The 27,454-nt window shown below is 39.0% G+C and overlaps 1 protein-coding gene across 1 annotated transcript in view; it reads left to right on the top strand.

The window, feature by feature from the left end:
• Window positions 1-27,454, top strand: part of lama2 (laminin, alpha 2) — a 326,666-nt gene that overhangs the window by 241,790 nt on the left and 57,422 nt on the right. Inside the window, 7 exon segments of the mRNA XM_056480993.1 lie at window positions 6,862-7,024; window positions 14,464-14,674; window positions 16,103-16,219; window positions 20,083-20,243; window positions 20,772-20,910; window positions 24,218-24,320; window positions 24,430-24,546. Of these exon segments, the coding sequence (XP_056336968.1) occupies window positions 6,862-7,024; window positions 14,464-14,674; window positions 16,103-16,219; window positions 20,083-20,243; window positions 20,772-20,910; window positions 24,218-24,320; window positions 24,430-24,546 (1,011 nt within the window).

The raw sequence follows: 27,454 nt of genomic DNA, 5'->3' as shown, positions 1-27,454 counted from the left end.
GCACACCACGCACCAGCTGATTGGTGGAGAGGAGACGGTGATGAAGTCAATTATGATATGGGGATGTTTAGGTGGCCATGATGGACAGAGGCCAGTGGGCAAATGTGGTCAGGATGCCATGGTTAAACCCCTACTCCTTTTCGAAGGACATCCTGGGATTTTTTTATGACCACAGAGAGTCAGGACCTCAGTTTAACACCTCATCTAAAAGACGGTGCAGTATAGAGTCCCATCAATAACCAGGGGCATTAAGACCTAGCCTAACTTCAGTGGGCAACCATGTGAGTTGCAGAGAGAAATTCACCTCTATTCACGTATTTACATTGACTTTGTATGTACTTTATACACTAAATTGCTTGTTAACACCAAAAATTAACATTATAGAACTTATGGGAACATTAAGGGAACGTTTTTAGAACCTACAATTGTTACCTGGGATGTTTCTAGTGCAAACAAAGCAGTGTAACACAGGGTTGACGCTCTTACTCATGTGATGTCTAGACGCTAACCCCTAACACATAAATAGCATAATGTTAATTTGTGATTACCAAGGAATTTAGTATTGGAACGAGTATAAAAAACATACAAAGGTAGAATTTGCCCTTAATCACATTTTTTGTACAACTTTAAATTTCAACTTGAGCAAACTCCAATCCTACTTGACTTTCCAACACAATCTCACGGCAATTCGTAACTTTTTTTTTAGTGGCTAATTCGTACGTATTCGTACGATCTAATTCGTACAATTTAGTACGATTTGCTCATCCTCCAATGACGGTTGGGTTTAGGGGCGGGGTTAGGTGCCACGCCTCCTTTTTAAAATCGTACCATTTCGTACGACTGAACTTGTACGAATTTGTACGAATTAGCCACTAAACTGTCAAAACGTAAAATACTTACGTTTTCTCGTGAGATCAGGCTGGACTTTCAGGTGTTTTGGGGACTTTAATAGCAGGTACAAAGTGATCATACTTATGTTCATGTCAAGACATCACATGCGCAAATAAGAGCGAATGAATTGATGCGAATGTTCTCTTGTTTGGTGTGAACCCTGTGTTACACTGCTTTATTTGCACTAGAAACATCCCAGCTAACAAGTGAAGGTTCTAAAAGCGTTCCCTTAATGTTCCCGTAAGTTACACAATGTTCATTTGTCATGTTCAAATTAATTTTTGGTTTATAATTTTAGATGATTTGGTTACAATAATATTATTTAAAAGGTTTTTGTCTCATGTTATATTGTTCTTATAACATTATTTAAAGTGTTATTAGAACATCCCATCCACATTATATGGCACTTTTAAAGGGATAGTTCAACCAAAAATGAAAACGTGTTTCCAAATCTCTGCTGAAAACTAAAGTAGATGTTTTGAAGGAAACTTTAAGCATTAACATCCACAGTAGGCAAAACAAATAAGATGGAAGTCAATGGTTGATTAAAGATTTTTCTGAATATTTTCTTTTGCGTTCAACAGAGGAAAGAAACTTAAAAAGGTTTGAATATAAGAATGTTTTAATAGCAGCATTATGAGCACATTCATCAAGATCATCTAATGTCCTAAAGACATTTCAAGAAGGTTGTACTAAGAATATTATCTATCAACATTAAAAGAATGTAAAAAAAAAATAAAACACAACATTACGTGCTAACATTTACACAACTTTAAAGGAATGTTCAGAGAATGTTAGCTGGGATGTGCCAGAAAGGTGTCTTTGAGTTTAGCTCAGTGTTTCTCAGCGCTTTAAAGGCACTGTTTCAGGTGAAATGAAGTTCAACCTTTAAAAATGTCTCCGGAGACCTCACTAAAAACAAACTTCATCTACTCGGCTCTGATCTGCCGATAAAAGTTAAACAGGAATCTATAACAGTGTCATACCAGAGGCAGCTTTTGTTCTGTGTAAATATATTTCAGCGTCAGAGCATCAGCTTTGTAGCCGTTGTTCACAACAAGTCTTTTTTTTTTGTTGTTGTTTTTTTGGCTTCTGCAGCTCTTCAGCGTGTGTTTGTTTGTGCAGAGTAGTAGTAGTCCTGAATTATTATTTTTATCACTCCAAAAATGTAATACATTTATTTTTATTCTGTGAAAACATGCAAATAAGTGGGCGTGGCTAATTCATGGGCAATATGCATGAACAAAATGCTGCTCATGATTCTGGAGCAATAGTAACATTAGGTCAAAAGTCTGAGGTGAATTTTTACCTGTGATTTCAAATCTTTTGAAACTGTGAATGTGAGTAGAGAATAACTCTGTATAGATCAGGAAATATAGCGTCACTTTGTGAAATTTCACAAACTAATTTCAAGAGGAGCATGTGAAATGATTGATCGTGGCTTGTCTCTTCTCTGTAATCATTAAGTAAGCCAATCGGATCATATCAAACTCACTATAAATAGCCCGACTAACATTACTTCCTAATCTTAATTTTTTAAAGAATCCCCCATCCACCCCATCTCCCCCTTTGCTCTCAAGAACTACCTGATCTCGTACCCCCTCACATGCTCATTGGCCAGGTGGGAGCCCTGGGCTCAATTATCTCCGAGCTCAGTGTTCTCTCCCGGGACAGCATGCCAACAGCATGCTATTATTATAAAGCAATATCTAAGTGTGAACTCTTGAAGGATAAAAAAAGAGAGAGTTTTGAATTTATTGTCTTACCAGATTCTCTGACTATTTCATGGCAAAAACAGATCAAGATTTTATAAATATCACTTTTCTATAATAGTAAAAAAAATCATAAGAGATCAACAGCAATAAAATAACACATAAGATAAAAATCATTTGAATTTTTACTTTTGATTTTAAAAACTCTATCATCTTTTAAAGATTCATATTTAAAAAAATAAGTCTCTCTGGATAAAAATCGTTGTTTGATAACTTTAAAAATAGGGCAAGTTAAAAATGTTTAACAGTTTGACTTCATATTGACATTTTTGTGCAATGGGTTTACTCACTTTTTATAGGTGCTGTATGTACATTTTTGACTCCTCTAAAGCATAAAAACACCATAATATGCTTGCAGATATTTCAGAAACGTGCTAAGTGAACATTCTTGTTTATTTGAAAAACAATGCTGAAGTCAGATATTCTGCTTTGAGAATGTGTGTTACATGCCGGAACGGCTGTCTTTGATTTGGTCCCTTTAACCCACCCAATGCCAGTTTAGCCAATTATATTTCAGCATCCCGGGTTGCCTTGGTGAAAAACAGCATATTTCATTCATTCAATCAGGAAGGCTCTTAAAGTATGAGTGAAATGCGAACTCTGGTGGACAGTAGCAGCCTCCAAAATGAGACTCAGATTCAGAGTTCTACATGAGGTGGTTGTTAATTAGCAAATAATTTAAATATTACAAATGTACACATTAGGGAGCAGGGGTTGTACATTGTAACCCTGTGTCTTAACAACATGCTATGTGATGAGATTAGCAGTGATAAGCAATTTGGCTGTTTACATCAGATGAAACACGACAGAAATGTAAATACAGCCATTCAGAGGCACAGAATAGTGCACTCACTGCACTCCAATGAAATGGTAAGGTTTATAATCTAATGAATACATATTAAACTTCTTTAACATTATTAAATGTAGATGCTGAATCACTGTTATGTGTTGGTTTCAGTCTCAGTTCTAGAGTTCAATTTAAGATGATTTATTTTATTTTCCAGATCTGAGGTGAACTATCTGCTGCTGCTTTCAGTAGTACGGCAATAAATGTGATGTAAAATGGCATTCAAAACTCACATTGTTAGCATTTAACACTGAATAAAGCACATGAGCTGTACCTGAGCTGATCATTGTCACTTTTCTGTTGTTCAGCTGTGAGAAATAGAAACTGTTTCTAATATATAAATTTCAGCTGTTAAATAGGACAAAAACCTTTTAATATGAAAAATATTCATTCTGTCATGTGCCGTTGCTTTTAGTTCAAATCAGCCTTAAATCAGCCTTTAGGTTTAATAGTCAGGCATACTCACATTAATCTGGCAGCCTGTGCTTGTGTGGCCTCGTCAGAGGAGGAACCGAGTGAAAATGTGTTTTGATCCAAGAGTGCAATACCTAGTTAAACCACTGGGTGTCAAACTTACACACTGCACCTTTAAGTAAAGTCAACTAGTCACTTTAAAGTAGCATGTTTACTCACTTTAAGTCAACAAATAGCTTTAAAGGTTACTGTTTTGCTCACTTTTTTACATTGTGAAACCCAACAGTCAACTTTATCAAATGAATTGAGTGTAGCTAACTCAAAATGTGCTGAAAGTTAATTCTACTTACTTGAAAAGAGTTTTGAACTCAATGTTGAAGCTACTGAGTTAATTAAATACCTCATTACTTCAACTTAAATGGAGTAAGTTCACAGTACTCATATAGATTAGTTTTACCTCAAATGGTTTGTAGCAATCAGTTTCCTCAATCGGTTTGAGTTGCCTTAACTTATTGGGTTTTACAGTACTCAGTTGGTTTGAGTTCTCATTTATCAGGTTTTACTCTGCTCAAATTGCTTCATTTACTCAAATGGAGTAAGTTCACAGTACTCATTAGGATAAATTTTTGAACTTAAATGGTTTGTTGCAATAAGTTTCCTCAAATGAATTGAGTTACCTTAACTTATTGTGTTTTACAGTGTATTTAAGTCAAGTAATTGTTTTAAAAGCAACAGTTTTCTTCACTTTTTAACTGAAGTCAACAAACCACTTTAAAAGCAACACGTTTACTCAATTTTTAAAGTCATTACGCATACTAAAATAGATGTTTAACAGTTTGGTTTCTGTTGCAATATTGACATTTTGAGAGTACTTCTCCTCCTTTTAGTAATTGTCCATGAGTGAATCTCATGTTCGATGCAGCATCTAATGTAAACAACCTCATCATGTTTTAAGTTAAAGATATTTTTATTTCTTCCTACTACTGGCTGGATTTAAAAAATGGTAAATTTTTTGAGCACTGATCCCATTTAGCTGGCCATTTGTCAAGAATATAGCCCTTTACCATCAAATAAAAGCACTCATGCCATTGAATATAACTGCAGATGGTGTGAACATGCAGATGGACACAGAATACATGCAGATCACAGCCACAGATTCACCAAACCGCTTCATTTATTTCCTCGGATACATTTCTGGCATTTCAAGCCGACATATTGCACTTTGGTCCTTGGCTTTTGTTTTGATAACCGGCCAAAAAAAAAGCGTTTCCAAAAAGCTGCTCGCAGGAGAGTGTGAGCGCAGACATCAGTCGGCTGGAGTGCAGGAGCTTCATTATCCATTCTGTGCGTGAGCTCCTGCTCCAGTAAACCGCCTCGTCTCTCATCTCCTCTCGCACGCTAAACGAGTAGGAATCAAATGATTCTGTCCACCCCAAAGACCCCAGCCGCGTTTGAAAACTCACTGTGCAATTATTTCCAGCTCGGCTCGCTTGGCAGGTATATACTGCGCTCTTTGTAGTCGATCGACTGTTTACGTTTGAACTCTCGAGGAATTTTCAGAAAGGCGTGTAATTATAGCTCATTTTCATCTCAATTTAATGATTTTTATTTAAATTAGAATATGCAGAGGAGCTCGCTCGCTCAGTCGCTCTTTCATTTGCGCTCTCCCGTTCTAACAGATCAGGGTTTAATTTTTGAATCTAATTTAATTTGATTAAAAAAGACGAACTCTGCTGAGTCAAATTTGAACTGCTTTGAATCAACCTGAAGAATGTCACGTTGATGAAAAGGGAAGAGTGGTGTTAAGGGAAAGCTGGGTTTGCTGTGTGTGTATATATACATACAGTTGAAGTCTGTTTAACGGAGAGAAGATTTTAACATGGGTTCATTAAATTGGCCGTAGTGTATGAGTGTGAATGTGAGTGTGTATGGGTGTTTCCCATTACTGGGTTGTGGACGGAAGGGCATCCGCTGTGTGAAACATATGCTGGATAAATTGGCGGGTTATTCTGCTGTGGCGACCTCAGATTAATAAAGGGACTAAGCTGAAAATGAATGAATGAATGAATGATATGAGAGTGAATGTGAGAGTGTATGGGTGTTTCCCATTACTGGGTTGTGTCTGGAAGGGCATCCGCTGTGTGAAACATATGCTGGATAAGTTGGCGGTTCATTCCGCTGTGGCGACCTCAGATTAATAAAGGGACTAAGCTGAAAATTAATGATATGAGAGTGAATGTGAGTGTATGGGTGTTTCCCATTACTGGGTTGTGGCTGGAAGGGCATCCGCTGTGTGAAACATATGCTGGATATGTTGGCGGTTCATTCCGCTGTGGCGACCTCAGATTAATAAAGGGACTAAGCTAAAAATTAATGAATGAATGATATGAGTGTGAATGTGAGAGTGTATGGGTGTTTTCCATTACTGAGTTGTGGCTGGAAGGGCATCTGCTGTGTGAAACATATGCTGCATAAGTTGGCGGTTCATTCTGCTGTGGCGACCTCAGATTAATAAAGGGACTAAGCTGAAAATGAATGAATGAATGATATGAGAGTGAATGTGAGAGTGTATGGGTGTTTCCCATTACTGGGTTGTGACTGGAAGGGCATCCGCTGTGTGAAACATATGCTGGATAAGTTGGCGGTTCATTCCGAGTCAGTCAGTGAGTCTTAGTACATGACGTAACTTCAGAATAGCTTTATATAAGAAAATTATCAAAAGTTTTTGGGGATTTTTTTTGAGTGAGATGCTAATGGTCTAATCCAATTCAACTATCTATGCTAAGCTAAGCTAAAAGTGCTCAGACCCAGAGATTGGCTGAATTGATTAAAAAAAATGGTAAACTTCAACTGTTTAATTGTGGGAGAGCTGTAAAATGAGCCTATTTCTGCTACGTGCATTAAAAAACTGTGTTACTGTGTGTGTGTGGTGTCCAGCACTGCGCGATAAAGCACGTGATCTGAACACGACTCTGGGACTGCGGGACGGGACTCTAGAGAAAAGCGTGAATGAGATGAATGATGAGATCCAGGCCATGCTCGCAGAACTTCGCAAACGCCAGCTCACCGGAAAGAAACACATGGCTGATGAAGAGCTCGGGTAAGACACACACACACACACACACACACACACACTTTGAGTTTCTGTGTTTCATGGGGACTTATGGGGGAATATAGGAATTTGTATGCTGTATAAACTATATACACACTGATATGTGATAAATATACCACTTCATTTTGGATCTCCAGTCTGATTGGCTAAGAGGTCATCCAGCTATGCGATGTTCTGCCAGTGTCTGTCATGGTGGATGAACAAAACTGCTATATTTTGCTTCCAATAGTCCAGGTTTAGGATGACGTTTTGTGTATTTCATGTCATTTTGATGATAAGCACTGTGCTTTTCCCTGAATTGTTTAGGAACTTTTATAATGGTTATTGCTGTTTATCAAATGTTTTTGTTCTGTAAATGTTAATTAATATAATAATAGTGATTATTTATTTTTTAAATAAAAGCTAATTGCTTTCAAAAGAAAAGGGTTTACTTACTTTTGGAAATAAAATCAACTAATCGCTTTAAAATCAATATGTTTACTCATTTTAAGTCATCTAATCATTTTAAATTCAACAAGTTAACTCACTTATTTTAAGTAAAGTCAACTAAACACTTTAAAAGCAACAGGTTAACTCACTTAAGTAAATTCAACAAATCACTCTAAAAGCAACAAGTTTCCTTAAGTAAATTCAACTAATTGCTCTAAAAGCAACAGGTTTACTCACTTAAGTAAATTTAACTAATCGCTTTAAAAGCAGCAAGTTTCCTCAAGTAAATTCAACAAATCGCTTTAAAAGCCACAAGTTTACTCACTTAAGCAAACTCAACTAATCGCTTTAAAAGCCACAAGTTTACTCACTTAAGTAAACTCAACTAATCACTTTAAAAGCCACAAATTTACTCACTTAAGTAAACTCAACTATTCACTTTAAAAGCCACAAGTTTACTCACTTAAGTAAACTCAACTAATCACTTTAAAAGCCACAAGTTTACTCACTTAAGTAAACTCAACTAATCACTTTAAAAGCCACAAGTTTACTCACTTAAGTAAACTCAACTAATCACTTTAAAAGCCACAAGTTTACTCACTTAAGTAAACTCAACTAATCGCTTTAAAAGTGACAAGTTTACTCACCTAAGTAAACTCAACCAATAGCTTTAAAAGTGACAAGTTTACTCACTTAAGTAAACTCAACTAATCACTTTAAAAGCCACAAGTTTATTCACTTAAGTAAATTCAACTAATCGCTTCAAAAGTGACAAGTTTACTCACTTAAGTAAATTCAACTAACCGCTTTAAAAGTGACAAGTTTACTCACTTAAGTAAAGTCAACTAATCACTTCAAAAGTGACAAGTTTACTCACTTAAGTAAATTCAACTAATCGCTTCAAAAGCCACAAGTTTACTCACTTAAGTAAATTCAACTAATCGCTTTAAAAGTGACAAGTTTACTCACTTAAGTAAATTAAACTAATCGCTTTAAAAGTGACAAGTTTACTCACTTAAGTAAAGTCAACTAATCGCTTTAAAAGTGACAAGTTTACTCACTTAAGTAAAGTCAACTAATCGCTTTAAAAGTGACAAGTTTACTCACTTAAGTAAATTCAACCAATAGATTTAAAAGCAAAAAGCTTACTCACTTAAGTAAATTCAACGATTCGCTTTATAAGTGACAAGTTTACTCACTTAAGTAAAGTCAACTAATCGCTTTAAACAGCAGGTTTACTCACGTAAGTAAATTCAACCAATAGCTTTAAAAGCGAAAAGCTTACTCAAGTCAATTCAACTAATTGCTTTAAAAGCTACAGGTTTACTCACTTAAGTAAATTCAACTAATTGATTTAAAAGCGACAAGCTTACTCACTTAAGTAAATTTAAACTAATCGCTTTAAAAACAGCAGGTTTACTCACTTAAGTAAACTCAACTAATCACTTTAAAAGCAACAGGTTTACAACAGGTTTTTAAAAGCAACAGGTTCACTCACTTAAGTAAACTTAACTAATCGCTTAAAGTGACTAGTTTACTCAAGTAAATTCAACTAATCACTTTAAAAGCCACAAGTTTACTCACTTAAGTAAACTCAACCAATAGCTTTAAAAGCGACAAGTTTACTCACTTAAGTAAACTCATCAGCAGGTTTACTCACTAAAGCGATTAGTTGAATTTACTTAAGTGAGTAAACATGTTGCTTTTAAAACCTGTTGTAAACTTGTTGTTTTGAAAGTGATTAGTTGTTTTTACTTAAAGGAATTCAACTAATCACTTTAAAAGAAAGAGGTTTAATTATTTTAAGTGCAGTCAACCAATCACTTTTAATTACTAATCAATATTTGCAACTAATTAACTAATTGCTTTTGCCATCAACTAATCGCTTTAAAAGCAACTGGTTTGCTCACTTTTTAAAGTTAACTAATTGTTTTTACAGCGTACTGAACCGTCATTGTATACTGTTGAACAGTATACAAAAAGAGCAGAAATGTAATCATCAATCGGTCAAGAATGTTTAAGCGGTTCTTTTCTTCCCATCATGCTGCAGTAAGACTCCAGATGATGTCACGTCTGCACTGTCACAAATGTGCAGAAATGTGGATGTTTTTAAATGATGAATAAATGATAGAGCTGATGAGTAATGGTCCTATGAATATACAACACGATATACTCGCACAAAGAGCAGCAGATGCGAAGGAGCGAACGGTGAGGATGGCGTTCAGGCTCAGGTTGGAATAATTGTTTTGGTGGCATTATGTTTCTCAGTAGCATTTTGTGGTTCACTGGATCACAGCTCAAATGAAGAAAGTTTCTCTTTCTTATGTAAAATCGTAATGAACTAATTAAAAGTTGCCTGGGGTTGGGCGGGGGGGGAGGAGGAATATTACACCAGCCTAATCAAATTACTCCTGTAATGGATTCCAGGGTCTGTGCGTTTATGAGAGAACAGAGAGAGACACCTAGAGGAGTGAAGGAGTAAAGCTGGAGCTCACAGATGCTGTTTCAAAACTGTTGCTAATGCTTAGGCCTGCAAAATATATCGTTTCTGCATCAAAATCGCAAGGTGCACATCTGCAATAGTCACACCACAGGGTCTGCAATGTCAAATCAAGTTTATAGTTGAGTAGGAGTTAAAACACACAATTAATTCAAGAGCAATTGCAAAGTTTAACCATAAAGTCACCAAAAACTGTGTGGTTTGCATCTGTTTTAAGGCCATTCAAGCCAGTATAAAGCATTCAGGCACAGGAAATGAACATGTAACTTCAAGAAAGATTTGTTGTATGTATGGTACAGTATGAAGATTATACAGTGTCAATTATTTTCATTCATTCATTTTCCTTCGGCGTATTCCCTTTATTCATCAGGGGTCGCCACAGCGGAATGAACCGCCAACTTATCCAGCATATGTTTCACACAGCGGATGCCCTTCCAGCTGCAACCTGGGTAACATCCATACACACTCATTCACACACACACACTCATACGCTACAGCCAATTTAGCTTATTTAATTCTCCTGTAGCGCATGTGTTTGGAAATCGGAGCACCCAAAGGAAACCCACACCAACTTGGGGAGAGCATGCAAACTCCACACTGAAACGCCCACGGGACCAGCCGAAATTCGAACCTGCAACCTTCTTGCTGTGAGGCCACAGTGCTAACCACTGAGCCACTGTGCCACACTTATTTATTTCACATTTAATTATTCAATTTGTCCACCTGAATACTGTTAAACGCCCAGAAAAAAACAAAGCATTTATTTCATTTGTATCTTTGCTTTACTGTATTTTACCGATGCTCGTGATTTGGTTTATTACACTTTATGCTGATGCGCTTTACTACAAAATCATCCTATTATCATCCAAAATAATCAGTTAAATAAGAATAATCAAAATAAAATAAGTTATTAATTATTTCCAAACAGAGCTATTAACTTCATGAGTTAATCTTCTACTCAATATGAGTCACGGAAAATAAATGTTAGTGTTTTCTAGAGTTTTGTTTCTAATTAAAATATCTACAGCTTCTTAAATCAAGAAGCATTTTCTAGTCAAGTAAAAAATATTGTTTTGTTTTTTAAAAATGAGTAAAGATTAAGAGTTTTTTTTCCATTAAACACTACAATGTAAAACCCAACAGTCAACTTTATCAAATGAATTGAGTGTAGCTAACTCGAAATGTGCTGAAAGTTAATTCTACTCATTTGTAAAGAGTTTTGAACTGAGTTAATTAAATACCTCATTACTTCAACTTAAATGGAGTAAGTTCACAGTACTCATATTGATTAGTTTTAACTCAAATGGTTAGTAGCAATCAGTTTCCTCAATCGGTTTGAGTTACCTTAACTTATTGGGTTTTACAGTACTCAGCTGGTTTGAGTTCCCATTTATCAGGTTTTACTCTGCTCAAATTGCTTCATTTACTCAAATGGAGTAAGTTCACAGTACTCATTAGGATTAGTTTTTGAACTTAAATGGTTTGTTGCAATCAGTTTCCTCAAATGGTTTGAGTTACCTAAACTTATTGGGTTTTACAGTGCTTATTTATTTTCCTACTGTTCCTACTGTACTGTTCTAATAACTGAATAACTCAGTATAGTGGTTTATTTCGAGTCAGAGGGGGGTATCAGGCATGTTAAAAAGTAGAAAGTAGTTTGTGGATAAGGGTTAACTGGAGACACGAATCATTTCAAATGATTCAGTTTGATTTGGTGAACTAGTTCAACCAGTTCTCTTAGAAGATCCGGTTGAAAAGAACGATTTGTTTTCTATCAGGATCACTAGTATGGAAAATAGCCTATTATTGGGCACAAATGTGTTAGATTAATACATTTAAGTGTCTGCTCGTGTCGTATTTAATGCTGTCACTGTGCTGCTGTCATGTCCAGTCGTTGCTAAAAGCTAAAAGGCAACGTTTGACTCAAATGTAAAGAATTAAAAGCTTAAATAAATTTAAGTAAATTAGTAAGCTATTCAAGGGGCAACGTAGTGGCGCAGTAGGTAGTGCTGTCGCCTCACAGCAAGAAGGTCGCTGGTTCAAGCCTCGGCTGGGTCAGTTGGCATTTCTGTGGGGAGTTTGCATGTTCTCCCTGCGTTCGTGTGGGTTTCCTCCAGGTGCTCCGGTTTCCCCCACAGTCCAAAGACATGCGGTACAGGTGAATTGGGTAGGCTAAATTGTCCGTAGTGTATGTGTGTGTGAATAAGTGTGTATGTGTTTCCCAGTGATGGGTTGCAGCTAGAAGGGCATCCACTGCATAAAACAAATGCTGGATAAGTTGGCGGTTCATTCCGCTGTGGCGACCCCAGATTAAGCCGAAAAGAAAATGAATGAATGAATATTAACAACGGCGTGCACGATCCACGCGATTGGTTTAGGCCGGGACGCGTCCGGCCAAGCTCCTCCGTCTGGGTGATGTGGCATACAGTAATTTGTGACAAACGCAGGAAGGTGATGCGACGCTCTCCACATGTAGCAAGACGGCGAAATGGGAAAATGCAAGTTTGCGTACTCTTAGATGGAGAAAGACGAGTTAAAACAGTTGCTGAAGCCTGTCGCTGAAAACAACCACGTAATGTATTCATTCAAGCTTTGTTTCTTCTGAGCTTATCTGAGTTCTGCTGCACGGTTGCGCTCCATTGATTAATTTAACTACAACCGTTTATCAACAACTGTTTATCAAGTTAAAGGTTTGATACTGATTACAACTTGAAGTGGCGACGAGATCTTAAAATATTCTGAAAAGGTCTTTAAAAAGTCCTAAAAAGGTATTGAAATTACCTTTAGGATTCCTGCATATACCCTGACTTCATTGATATTTAAAGGGCACATAGTTGACCTCTTTTTTCTGATGTAATATTAATATTCTGGTTGTTCTGAGTGTGCCAGTTTAGGTTCAGTTTAAAACACAATTCAGATTTTTTTATTATAATGTGTTAAAAAGTGTCATGTTGGGGGCGTGTCCACAGCTTGCTGATTTAGGGGTGTGTTGCTTCACATGTAAATTAGTTTCGGCTTCCCGCCAACGTAACAAGGGGGCGGGGCCATGAGCTCACCCGCTCTGCGTTTGCAACAGAGTCTGACAGGCAGATGGAGAAGGAGAGAGAGGATCACCATTCAGTCGTATATGTACGACTCGGACACAGACCAAGCAGAGAGTACAAAATCATTTGTGTCTTTGTACAGTTTTACAGCCAACTGTGTGCTAGTTTCAAGTGCCGAGCTTGTACACAGAAACTAATAACCACGCACACTGAATTAACTTTGACTGAGGCACCGGATGCGCCATTCGAAGCCGCGACACGGCACACCAGACACTCTCTGTGGCGCGGCAGAAACATGAAGTGTCCCGAATCGTCGCGCCACACATTTTTGAATTCTAAACATAGGTTTCTGCAGCGGTCCGCGGCGCCCAGCCGTCGACTTGAGTGTACCCTGATAGAAACCGATGTGTAGAATTCTAAAACGCATGCTAGTTAAGATCACAGGGAGCTTCTGGGATCGCGAGAAATGCACACGGCTGAAGTATAAGGTAGACTCAATGAGAAGTACACATGTTTGCAAACCTACCTAAAGATACAACCAATAATTCCGATTAGAGCGATAATGTGGAGAATATTGATCTTGTGTTGAGCCCAATGAGCCTTGCATCTAAAAATAGAGCTAGCGTGTTCCTTTAGTGATATCGCTTCGACTCACGCTGAAAATGGCGGACGTGAATCAACAAACTGAGGATATGATGACGCGCCTGTCAATCAATATTGGTGGGCGGGGAGACCGCTCTCCTACGTAAAGTAGCGGTCGATTTGAAAACAGCTCTAATTGGTCCACCATTTTTTAATGTTGTTAAATTGAAAAAAGAGCACTGGGTGTGTTTATATCACCCCAATATGACGGTCTATACACCATACATGCACATATGTCTGTCCAAACAGCTTGAAAAGTAGATTTTTCACCATAGGTGCCCTTTAAATGCCTGATTCACACTACGAGCGACTCGCAGCAGATAAGCAACCAATCATTTCAACAGAGAGTGAGCCACTTCCGGCGACCTAAATCTACGTGAGCAACAGCGACCAGGTAGGCGTGTCGAGCGACACAACAAAATTAGGCCTCATTCACACTAGCAGACTTTGTAGCTGCCTGTCGCTCTGTGTGGTGTCCTGCTGCAAACAGGTCTGTGTAGGTCTACAGCACAGAGAATACGACTAGCCTCTGAGCGAGCTGAGAGAGGATCACGTGAGCTCTACTGGTGCTCCTATTGGCTGAAAAAGTTGCTCCTCATTTGCATAAAGTTGAAGAATTCTCAACTTTGTTGCATCACTCGACACGTCCACCTGGTCCATACGGTCGCCCACGTAGACGGAGGTCGACTAAAGTCGCTCACTCTCTGTTGAAATGAACGATCGTAAATCTTTGAGAGGTACTGAAGGGGCTTGTGTGTGTATGTAGTGTCAGGTAAGAGTCAGCATGTCTGTGTGTGTGTGTGTGTGTTTAGGGCTGCGGAGGCTCTTTTGTCCCGTGTGAAGCGCTTGTTTGGAGACCCACAGCAGGCCACAGAGGACCTGAAGCAGGAGGTGGGACAGAAGATGAGCGACTACAAGCTGAAGCTGCAGGAGGCGCAGGAGCTGCTGGAGGAGGCGCTCACACACACCAGACAGGCTGAAGACCTGACTCTCAACAACCAGCTCAAACTGCAGCATCTGCAGGTGCACACACACACACACACACGCACGCATGTTCATAAACACACACAGACAGACGCACATACATACTACACACAGACATTCATAAACACATATAGACAGACCCATACATACTACACACACACTGTACACACACGTTTATACACACATGTTCATACACACACAGACACACAGACTTTCATACACACACAGAGACACACACACGTTCAAATACAAACATAGACAGACACACATACATACTACACACACGCTGTACACACACGTTCATACACACACATAGACACACAGACTTTCATACACACACATAGACACACACACGTTCATATACACACATAGACAGACACACATACATACTGTACACACGCGTTCATACACACATAGAAACACAGACTTTCATACACACACACAGACACACACGTTCAAATACAAACATAGACAGACACACATACACACTACACACATGCTGTACACACACGTTCATGCACACACTGACGATCATACACACACAGACAGACGCACATACATACTACACACACAGTACACACACATTTATACACACATAGAGACACAGACGTTCCTAAACACACATATACAGACCCATACATACTACACACACACTGTACACACACGTTCATACACACACATAGACACACACAATTTCATACACACATAGACAGACACGCATATATACTACACACACACTGTACACACACGTTCATACACACACATAGACACACAGACTTTCATATACACACAGACACACACACGTTCAAATACACACATAGACAGATACACATACATACTGTACACACGCGTTCATACACACATAGACACACAGACTTTCATACACACACAGAGACACACACACGTTCAAATACAAACATAGACAGACACACATACATACTACACACACGCTGTACACATACGTTCATACACACACAGACGTTCATACACACACAGACAGACACACATACATACTAAACACACACACAGTACACACACACACACATACTGTACATACACAAATGCTGTCCAAACACACTTATACTATAGATACACAAATTGTGTACAAACACACATATTCTATAGACAGTCACACACACACATTTATACACAAATACTCACACACATACTGTACACACACACAAACTCACGAACACTCATATATACACAGACAGTCAGACCCGCTCACATAACACACACACAAACTCATGTATTCACACACACACACACACACACACACACACACACACAAACTCATGCAATAAGTCACATAACACACACATATACTTAACTCACATACACACACACATACTACACTTATAAAAACACACATAAACATTCAAACACAAACTCTCACACACACACACACACACACACACACACACACACACTGAAGAAGCACTCAGTGAAATGGTGGTTGTGCTGCAGGGAAAGAGGGATGCGGCCGTTAAACAGAAAGAACAAGCGGAGGGGGTTTTATTGGAGGGAGAGAAGAGTCTGGACGAAGCCAACGCTCTCTCCGACGCCATCACCCGTGGCAAAGAGGTGAGTGTTTACAGCCTGGTACAAAGAACAATTTTGGTGCATATAGCTAATATTGTCCTTCATGACAACTGTGAGGGGGGTGAATTTTTCGTAAACTCATCCGTTTCCTTTTTATTAAATTATATTAAGTCTGCATAATTAAGGGCGTGGCCACTTGAGTGACAGCTAGGTCTCGCTGGTCGCCGTCACTTCACCTCAGTTGATTCCGGCTGATTAGCTGCTGAACTCGGCTTATTCATCGTATTTTTGTGTTGTTTTATGTGGCTTTACACAGTCAGCTGTTTTTTGGGATTGTTTCTTACAATTATCAGATGATATGGGATGCTGTGTGCACTTAATTGTGCTCACAAACCATTCACGTGGTCTTCATTTCCCAGCTGAGTGAAATTATATACTTATATACCATCTCTATAAATGTATTTGCTTTATTTAAGATCATTTATAATGTTCTTTAGACCTGTAATGCACTCCAGAATCTGACAGACTGATTAGCTGTAGGCTCTAGAACAGTCATACAGTGTTATGCCTGGATTTCCGAAGTAGCCTTGCGTTTACTAACACAGGCTATAGTTGAAGTGTTTAGGAGTGATTAGTGTAGAAAAGCATCGTAAGAACAATGTTTAGAGGCTCAATGTATTACAACAGTGTTTTTAAAAGGCTATCTTATAATGACCATCCGACAAGCTAATCCAGCAAAAAGTAGTGCTTTAAAAATGTCACTTAAAAAAAGTAGTGCTTTAAAAATGTCACTATAAAAGTAGTGCTTTAAAAATGTCACTATAAAAGTAGTGCTTTAAAGATGTCACTATAAAAGTAGTGCTTTAAAAATGTCACTATAAAAGTAGTGCTTTAAAAATGTCACTATAAAAGTAGTGCTTTAAAGATGTCACTATAAAAGTAGTGCTTTAAAGATGTCACTATAAAAGTAGTGCTTTAAAAATGTCACTATAAAAGTAGTGCTTTAAAAATGTCACTAAAAAAGTAGTGCTTTAAAAATGTCACTATAAAAGTAGTGCTTTAAAAATGTCACTAAAAAAGTAGTGCTTTAAAAATGTCACTATAAAAGTAGTGCTTTAAAAATGTCACTATAAAAGTAGTGCTTTAAAAATGTCACTATAAAAGTAGTGCTTTAAAAATGTCACTAAAAAAGTAGTGCTTTAAAAATGTCACTATAAAAGTAGTGCTTTAAAAATGTCACTATAAAAGTAGTGCTTTAAAAATGTCACTAAAAAAGTAGTGCTTTAAAAATGTCACTATAAAAGTAGTGCTTTAAAAATGTCACTATAAAAGTAGTGCTTTAAAAATGTCACTATAAAAGTAGTGCTTTAAAAATGTCACTTAAAAAGTAGTGCTTTAAAAATGTCACTATAAAAGTAGTGCTTTAAAAATATCACTATAAAAGTAGTGCTTTAAAAATATCACTAAAAAAGTAGTGCTTTAAAAATGTCACTATAAAAGTAGTGCTTTAAAAATGTCACTATAAAAGTAGTGCTTTAAAAATGTCACTATAAAAGTAGTGCTTTAAAAATGTCACTATAAAAGTAGTGCTTTAAAAATATCACTAAAAAAGTAGTGCTTTAAAAATGTCACTATAAAAGTAGTGCTTTAAAAATGTCACTATAAAAGTAGTGCTTTAAAAATGTCACTTAAAAAGTAGTGCTTTAATAATATCACTATAAAAGTAGTGCTTTAAAAATGTCACTTAAAAAGTAGTGCTTTAATAATATCACTATAAAAGTAGTGCTTTAAAAATGTCACTTAAAAAGTAGTGCTTTAAAAATGTCACTTAAAAAGTAGTGCTTTAAAAATGTCACTATAAAAGTAGTGCTTTAAAAATGTCACTATAAAAGTAGTGCTTTAAAAATGTCACTATAAAAGTAGTGCTTTAAAAATGTCACTTAAAAAGTAGTGCTTTAAAAATGTCACTTAAAAAGTAGTGCTTTAATAATATCACTATAAAAGTAGTGCTTTAAAAATGTCACTTAAAAAGTAGTGCTTTAAAAATGTCACTTAAAAAGTAGTGCTTTAAAAATGTCACTATAAAAGTAGTGCTTTAAAAATGTCACTTAAAAAGTAGTGCTTTAATAATATCACTATAAAAGTAGTGCTTTAAAAATGTCACTTAAAAAGTAGTGCTTTAAAAATGTCACTTAAAAAGTAGTGCTTTAAAAATGTCACTATAAAAGTAGTGCTTTAAAAATGTCACTATAAAAGTAGTGCTTTAAAAATGTCACTTAAAAAGTAGTGCTTTAAAAATGTCACTTAAAAAGTAGTGCTTTAATAATATCACTATAAAAGTAGTGCTTTAAAAATGTCACTTAAAAAGTAGTGCTTTAAAAATGTCACTTAAAAAGTAGTGCTTTAATAATATCACTATAAAAGTAGTGCTTTAAAAATGTCACTTAAAAAGTAGTGCTTTAATAATATCACTATAAAAGTAGTGCTTTAAAAATGTCACTTAAAAAGTAGTGCTTTAATAATATCACTATAAAAGTAGTGCTTTAAAAATGTCACTTAAAAAGTAGTGCTTTAAAAATGTCACTTAAAAAGTAGTGCTTTAAAAATGTCACTATAAAAGTAGTGCTTTAAAAATGTCACTATAAAAGTAGTGCTTTAAAAATGTCACTATAAAAGTAGTGCTTTAAAAATGTCACTTAAAAAGTAGTGCTTTAAAAATGTCACTTAAAAAGTAGTGCTTTAATAATATCACTATAAAAGTAGTGCTTTAAAAATGTCACTTAAAAAGTAGTGCTTTAATAATATCACTATAAAAGTAGTGCTTTAAAAATGTCACTTAAAAAGTAGTGCTTTAAAAATGTCACTTAAAAAGTAGTGCTTTAAAAATGTCACTTAAAAAGTAGTGCTTTAAAAATATCACTAAAAAAGTAGTGCTTTAAAAATGTCACTTAAAAAGTAGTGCTTTAAAAATGTCACTATAAAAGTAGTGCTTTAAAAATGTCACTTAAAAAGTAGTGCTTTAATAATATCACTATAAAAGTAGTGCTTTAAAAATATCACTATAAAAGTAGTGCTTTAATAATATCACTATAAAAGTAGTGCTTTAAAAATGTCACTTAAAAAGTAGTGCTTTAAAAATGTCACTATAAAAGTAGTGCTTTAAAAATGTCACTAAAAAAGTAGTGCTTTAAAAATGTCACTTAAAAAGTAGTGCTTTAAAAATGTCACTAAAAAAGTAGTGCTTTAAAAATATCACTAAAAAAGTAGTGCTTTAAAAATGTCACTATAAAAGTAGTGCTTTAAAAATATCACTATAAAAGTAGTGCTTTAAAAATATCACTATAAAAGTAGTGCTTTAATAATATCACTATAAAAGTAGTGCTTTAAAAATGTCACTATAAAAGTAGTGCTTTAAAAATATCACTATAAAAGTAGTGCTTTAAAAATGTCACTAAAAAAGTAGTGCTTTAATAATATCACTAAAAAAGTAGTGCTTTAAAAATATCACTAAAAAAGTAGTGCTTTAAAAATATCACTAAAAAAGTAGTGCTTTAAAAATATCACTATAAAAGTAGTGCTTTAAAAATGTCACTATAAAAGTAGTGCTTTAAAAATGTCACTATAAAAGTAGTGCTTTAAAAATGTCACTATAAAAGTAGTGCTTTAAAAATGTCACTATAAAAGTAGTGCTTTAAAAATGTCACTATAAAAGTAGTGCTTTAAAAATGTCACTATAAAAGTAGTGCTTTAAAAATGTCACTATAATGCAGCATGTAAACCTCATAATTATACAGAAAATGAGGCGAATAACTGCAAAAATGTTCACTTTCCAAAAAAACCATCCCTTTCACCAGGCTGTGAGGCTATGGGCCTGTGTTTGATGCTGACTAAAGTGTGTTGTGCAGGAGCTGGAGGAGATGGCGGGACAGCTGGGGCCTCTGCGGGATCAGCTGCGGGATAAAGTGTCGGATCTGAGTCGCGGTCTGGATGAGTCCGTCCCAGAGCTGCTACTGAGAGCGGAGGATCACGCCGCACAGCTCAACCACTCCGCCGCCATACTCGACAGGTCTGTGAATGAATCTTTAAAGGTCCCATGAAATTAGCATAAAGTTTATTAGACGTTAGTATCAGTATTGTTCGTTTTTAGGATGTCTATAAGCTGGTGCGCACCAAAACAGGGACAGAATTCACATTTAGTAGATGTAAACCTGATATAAACATGTAAAGCTTGTAGTTCGTCACTTCCGCCTAAATAGTTCAATGATTTTATTACCTCATACTTCAGTTTCTCATCAAGTCTTCTGACCAATCAAATGCTCTCTAGTGTCTGACACGCCACGCCCCTTTCCTGACGCTTCACTTTTAATGCGCTTGAGCTCAAGCACTCTCACTGGCAGAGCTGTGATTAAAGCAAAACACTATTGGCTGTTTATTAAAAGGGAGGAGCTACTATGTCCCACCCTCTCTTAATGTTTCAGTTGAGATTACGTCACACATTGAATACGTCATTGGTCAGAAATGTGAGCACATGCAGGGTTTCCTGTAAGTGTGTTTTGGTTTCTGTGATCTGAGTGTGTGTTTGTGGTTTGTGTAGTATTCTGGCTGAGGCAAAGAATCTGTCCTTCAACGCCACGGCTGCTTTCAGCGCATACACCAACATCAAGAACTACATTGAGGAGGCTGATAGAGTGGCCAAAGACGCCAAGAAAACCAGCGCTGAGGCTCTACAGCTGGTGAGGAAACACACACTCACACACCACACACAAACACAAAAACACATGCACGCTCATACAACCACTCACAAGCACAAAAAGCACACACACGTGCATGCACACATGCCTGCACACACACATGTACAACCGCAAACGCACGTGCTAGCACAGGCACACACAAACACACACACACACACATACACGCACACACAAACACAAAAACAGATGCACACACAAGCACACACACACATACAACCACAAACACTCGTGCTAGCACAGGCACACACACACAAACAAACACACACACACAAACACACGTGCACACACACACAACCACAAACGCACGTGCTAGCACATGCACACACAAAGATACACACACACACACACACACACACACACACGTGCACACACACATACACGCACACACAAACACAAAAACAGATGCACACTCATACAACCACTCACAAGCACACACACACGTACAACCACAAACACTCGTGCTAGCACATGCACACACAAAGATACACACACAAACACACGTGCACGCACACACACACAACCACAAACGCACGTGCTAGCACATGCACACACAAAGATACCCACACACACACACACACACACAAACAGACACGCGTGCACGCATACACACACACGACCACAAACGCACGTGCTAGCACATGCACACACAAAGATACACACACACACACACACAAACAGACACGCGTGCACGCATACACACACACGACCACAAACGCACGTGCTAGCACATGCACACACAAAGATACCCACACACACACACACACACAAACAAACACGCGTGCACGCATACACACACACGACCACAAACGCACGTGCTAGCACATGCACACACACAAACATGCGCACATACAAACACACACAAACAAAAAATACGTGCACGCTCATACACACAAGCACAAAAAGCACACACATGTGCATGCACACAAGCATACACACATGCGCACACACACACACACAACTACAAACGCATGTGCTAGTACATGTACACACATACGTACACACACAAGCACAAAAACATGTGCACGCTCATACACACTCAAGCCCAAAACACACACACAAACACGCGTGCACATACACGAACACACTTGCACGCACATGTACACTTGCACACACATACACGGACAAGCACACACAACCACAAACGCTCATGCAAGCTCACGCACACAATCACACACAAACATGCACACATACAAACACACACAAACAAAAAAACACGTGCACGCTCATGCACACAAGCACAAAAAGCACATACATGTGCATGCACACACACACACACACAAAAAAACACAAATGCATGTGCTAGCACTGGCACACACAAACATACACACCCACGTGCACGCACACACACACAACCACAAATGCACATGCTAGCACATGCACGCACAAAGACATACACACACAACCACAAACGCATGTGCTAGTACATGCACACACAAACATACACAAACACAAAAACATGTGCACGCTCATACACACTCAAGCCCAAAACACACACACAAACATGCGTGTACATACACGAACACACGTGCACGCACATGTACACACACACGCAAACACACACATACACGGACAAACACACACAACCACAAATGCTCATGCAAGCTCACGCACACAATCACACACATGCACGCACACACAAACATGCGCACACACAAACAACAAAACACGTGCACGCTCATACACACAAGCACAAAAAGCACGCACACAAGCATACACACATGCACACACACACACACTTACACACAGCCACAAATGCACGTGATAGCACATGCACACACAAACATACACGGACAAGCACACACACAACCACAAACGCACGTGCAAGCATATACATGCACACAAACGCACACACCCACGCACACACAAACATGCGCACAAACAAAAAAACATGTGCACGCTCATACACACAAGCACAAAACACACACAAACACACGTGCACGCACACACAAAAGCATGCGCACACTCACGTACACACACATACACAAACAAAAAAACACGCGCACGCTCATACACACTCACACATGCATACACATGTACGCACACACAAATGCACACAAATGCATAGACTCACACACTCACAAGCACATGTACACACTCACAAATGCACACAAAACAAACACACGCACACACGCACACACACAAAACATTCATTCATTCATTTTTTCTTCAGCTTAGTCTCTATTTCAGAGGTTGCTACGGCGGACTGAACCGCCAACTATTCCAGCATATGTTTTACACAGTGGATGCCCTTCCAGCCACAACCCAGTACTGGGAAACACCCATACTCATACACTCATACACTACGGCCAATTTAGTTCATCAATTCCCCTATAGCGCATGTGTTTGGACTGTAGGGGAATCCGGAGCACTCAGAGGAAACCCACACCAACACGGGGAGAACATGCAAACTCCACACAGAAATGCCAACTGACCCAACTGGGAAAATGTCAAACAATTGAAAAAATATCCTGTTGAATCATACCAAACCGACACAAATGAATTGTCATAGCTGTTCTTTTCCATCAGGAGTACCTGTTGGCCTGTATAAGTGATGCTTCGTGTCGCGAGTCCGTCAGTAGTGTCTGGAATTGCTGTGCACACCTCAGGCTGCCAGTGTTAAAGCTGTTCAATTCATTTCCATTGGTCCTGCTTCAGAGATCAAAGCTCTCCTCCTGTTCTCCTGTTTTTATCCCGCTCACGTCTGACGCTCAAACAGCAGGTCAGCAGCAGGTCAACTCTGAACAACGCTGCTTCACTCAAGAGTGTCAGACTGACAATATGCAGAAATATCAGAAAACGAGCTTTCAATGCGTTCAATACAATTACCCACTTTTGTGTAGTGTTGTCTTTGGCGCCCCTTTTTAATTTTAGCTTTGGTCTAGTCTTTGTGTGAAGATGACATTTTAGTTATGATTAGTTTTAGTAGTGCTGGGTGAAAATTAATCCAAATTCATTAATTCATTTTCTTTTCAGCTTAGTCCCTTTATTAATCTGGGGTCGCCACAGCGGAATGAACCGCCAACTTATCCAGCACGTTATACGCAGCGGATGCCCTACTGCTGAAAACCTTTGTCAAGTACCACAATATATAGTAACATCCACAAATGCCAGTTAAAACTGTACTGTGCCATAAGGAAGCCCTATGTTAACAGTGTCCAGAAGCACAGTTGACTTCTCTGGGCTCTCGACTTTTTGATTTGGGGTTGTAATAAGTGGTCTCAGAAATGCAGTACTGAAATGGCATGTAATTTGTGTTTGTTTGTAATGTGTCATCATGTTCTGTCTTTAGGCCTCAGGACCCAAAGGCTCTCTGAAAGATCAGGCTAAAGGTTCACTCCAGAAGAGCCACAATCTGCTGAATGAGGCTAAAGACCTGCAGAAGGACGTGACAGGTGAAAACAGCACTCTTCGTTATATCAGACAGCAGCTTCTGTCCTGTGTTCTCAAGGGAAAAAAATCGTTGTTTTTTTCCAAATGTCATTGTTTCGTCTTTTTATTTAGAAAATGGAGAGAATCTGGGAGCCCTTCAGCTCAGACTGAAAGGAGCCAACAAACAGAACAAAGACTTACAGAAACGCCTGAACGACACCGTGGAGAAACTCAACGCCATCCCTGATGGTGAGTGTGTATTTGTCTATCTGTGTGTGTGTTTACTTCAGTGTATTTGTGTGTGTATTTGTTTGAGCTGACAGTAAACCAAGATAGTTCTCAAACTGTTACGTGTGTGTGTGTGTGTGTGCGTGCGTGCGCGTGCGTGTGTGTGTGTGTCAGGGTCATCCTCAACAGCTTGACTGCAGAAAACACTGAAACTGGCACCTTAAACCTTCATTGGGTTTGATGTTTGCTGTTTCTATGGTTACAGAGAGGTGTGTGTGACACATTTGATACATGTGCTGTCAGGAGGTTATCACTGAGAGCAGTGTGTGTGTGTGTGTGTGTGTGTGTGTGTGTGTGCGTGTGTGTGTGTGTGTGTGTGTGTGCGTGTGTGTGTGTGTGTGTAGCAGTGTTTGTATGGCTCCTCCAGGAAACTGTCTAAAGCACCCTAATGTCACTTCCAATATTATAAACTAAACCAGCAACTTTCACACACAGTATTGTGGGATATCATGTGCAGTGTCGACCAACACTGGGCTCCCCACAACTAAATAAAGCCATGTTAGTAGACAGGTTTTTAGGGTGAAGAATAATTTAGTTGTGTTTTTTAGATTAGATTAGATTCAATTTATTGTCATCACACATGTACAAGTACAAGGCAACGAAATGCAGGTAAATGGAACCCCCCGACCGTGCACAGACATCACAACTCCAGGGAAGACAGGTCACGGGAGGTGGAACAGGAAATAAAATAGTCAGGAAAAAGAGGCAAAAAAAAAAGTCCCTCTCACCTTGCTCTTAAGTTAGAGCACCGTGAGATCAGGGATAAGAAAAAGCCCCAGCAATCTAGCACAAAAACACACCGACAAGACATAACATTGCCACAGGGGATGGGAACAGGGGGTGTGGAAATAGTCCGGTAAGGGCGGGCAGCCATCAGGTCCTGCAGCCATGGAGGCGCTGGTCGCAGACCTGCTCACCCCCTCCAGTGGGTGAAAGCATACGAAGGCGTTGGATTGGGGCCAGGAAGTGTCGTGCTATGTATCTGTGTGTGTGTGTGCGTAAGCCTGTATAGTCCAACAGGTGTCCTTGACGGGGAGCAGGAATTTCAGAGCGTCTCCTTATCTTGCTATCCGGGAGAAGTTGTTTTCCTCCAGCCGAGGCCGTCTGGCAGGAGAAAAGAAAACACAGGGAAGCCGAAAGAGTGGAAAGATACTTCAACTTTAGGTCAATACCTGCCAATTTCACAGATATTTAATGTCCATCACATGTCTCCAGATCTGGCCAAATTTGTTGCAAAGCTGCTAACTTCACCCCGATGTTTTCCAGTTTGCGATCTAATATTGCAGTCTGATTATTAGCAAGCCTGCCCATCAGCGCTTCAATCAAGCCGGCCAGCCTGGTGGGGTTTTGAGCAGCACTGACCGCTTTCATCATTCGTCGATACGCCAGGGCCCCGCATAAGCCCATCAGCAGAAACCCTGTTATCAAAGTTCCGAATAGGTAAATGTCTTCAATATCCTCCAGAGACAGAGCAGCCAGGCACAGGACGCGCCACTTCTCCCACCCGTCCATCACGTATCCAGCTGCAAACGTCCCCGCAGGACATGTGGGCTCTCCCGAGCCCAAACTTCTCGTCGAGAAGATGGTGTCAATCGCATTCAGAGACCAGTTGATCAAATCCATAATTCCTTATTTGTTTGGATAGCAGGGCACGGAGAGTCTCAGAGATAGAATAAGACAAAGACAAGAGGAGCTAGCGAGGAGAGATATGGGACGGAGAGGGAAAAAGTGCGACCGCCTTCGCCGAGAGCCAAAGAAGAAGCTTAACATTCATTTGTTTTCTGCTGAGAAAGCAGCATTTCGGCTTTTTAGTCAAAGTATCACAGGTTTGTGAGCCTGTGGCACAATAAAGTCAATATTGATGTCAAAAATTATTAAAATAATAGTTTTCAGTAATTGAAATAGTAACAAAAGTTGACAAAATGCTTAAATTTAAGCGAATTATCCGGAGCCGGGTCGTGGGGGCAGCAATCTCAGGAGGGAACCCCAGACACTTCCTCCAGCTACTCCGAAGGGATCCTGAGGTGTTCCCAGGCAAGCAGAGAGACATACAGTAGTCCCTCCAGCATGTCCTGGATCTTCCCTGAGGCCTCCTCCCAGTGGGACAAGCCTGGAATACCGCCATAGGTAGACGTCCAGGAGGCATCCAAATCGGATGCCTGAATCCCTTAGCTGGCTTCTCTGGATGTGAAAGAGCAGCAGCTCTACTCCAAGATCTTCCTGGGTTGCCTCACCCTATCTATAAGGGTGCGCCCTGCCACCCTGGGAAGGAAACTCATTCAGGCTACTTGTATCCGAGATCTACCCAAAGCTCATGACTATAGGTGAAAGTAGGAACAAAGATTGACTGGTAAATTGAGAGCTTTGCCTTTCAGCTCAGCTCCTTCTTTACCACAACAGACGGTACATCGACCGCATGGCTGTTGCCGATCCATCTGTCAATCTCACACTCGATCCTTTCCTTGCTCGTTAACAACACTTCAAGATACTTGATGTACTATATCCTCCACCTGTGGTACGGACTCTCCTCCATCCCTCCACCTTTTTCTTGTGGAGCACCATGGCCTTGAACTTGGAGGTGCTGATTCTCATCCTGGCAGTGTCATCACCTCTGACACCATACTTCCAAACTTTCTGAGGTTAATTCATCAGCCAGATCCTCCCCTCCAGTACCCTGGCATAGACTTTTCCATGAAGGGTAAGGAGTGTGATTCCCCCTTTAGTTGGAGCACACCCTCCGGTCTCCCTCCTTAAAAATGGGAACCACCACCCCAGTTGCTCAGTCCAAAGATACTGTCTCTGACCTCCATGTGATGTTGTAGAGATGTGAGCCAAGACAGCCCCACAATATCCAAAGACTGAGATACAC

This window comes from Danio aesculapii, chromosome 20, assembly GCF_903798145.1.
Source record: "Danio aesculapii chromosome 20, fDanAes4.1, whole genome shotgun sequence".
Lineage (NCBI taxonomy): Eukaryota > Metazoa > Chordata > Actinopteri > Cypriniformes > Danionidae > Danio > Danio aesculapii.
This window is presented reverse-complemented; position numbering and strand designations above follow the sequence as displayed.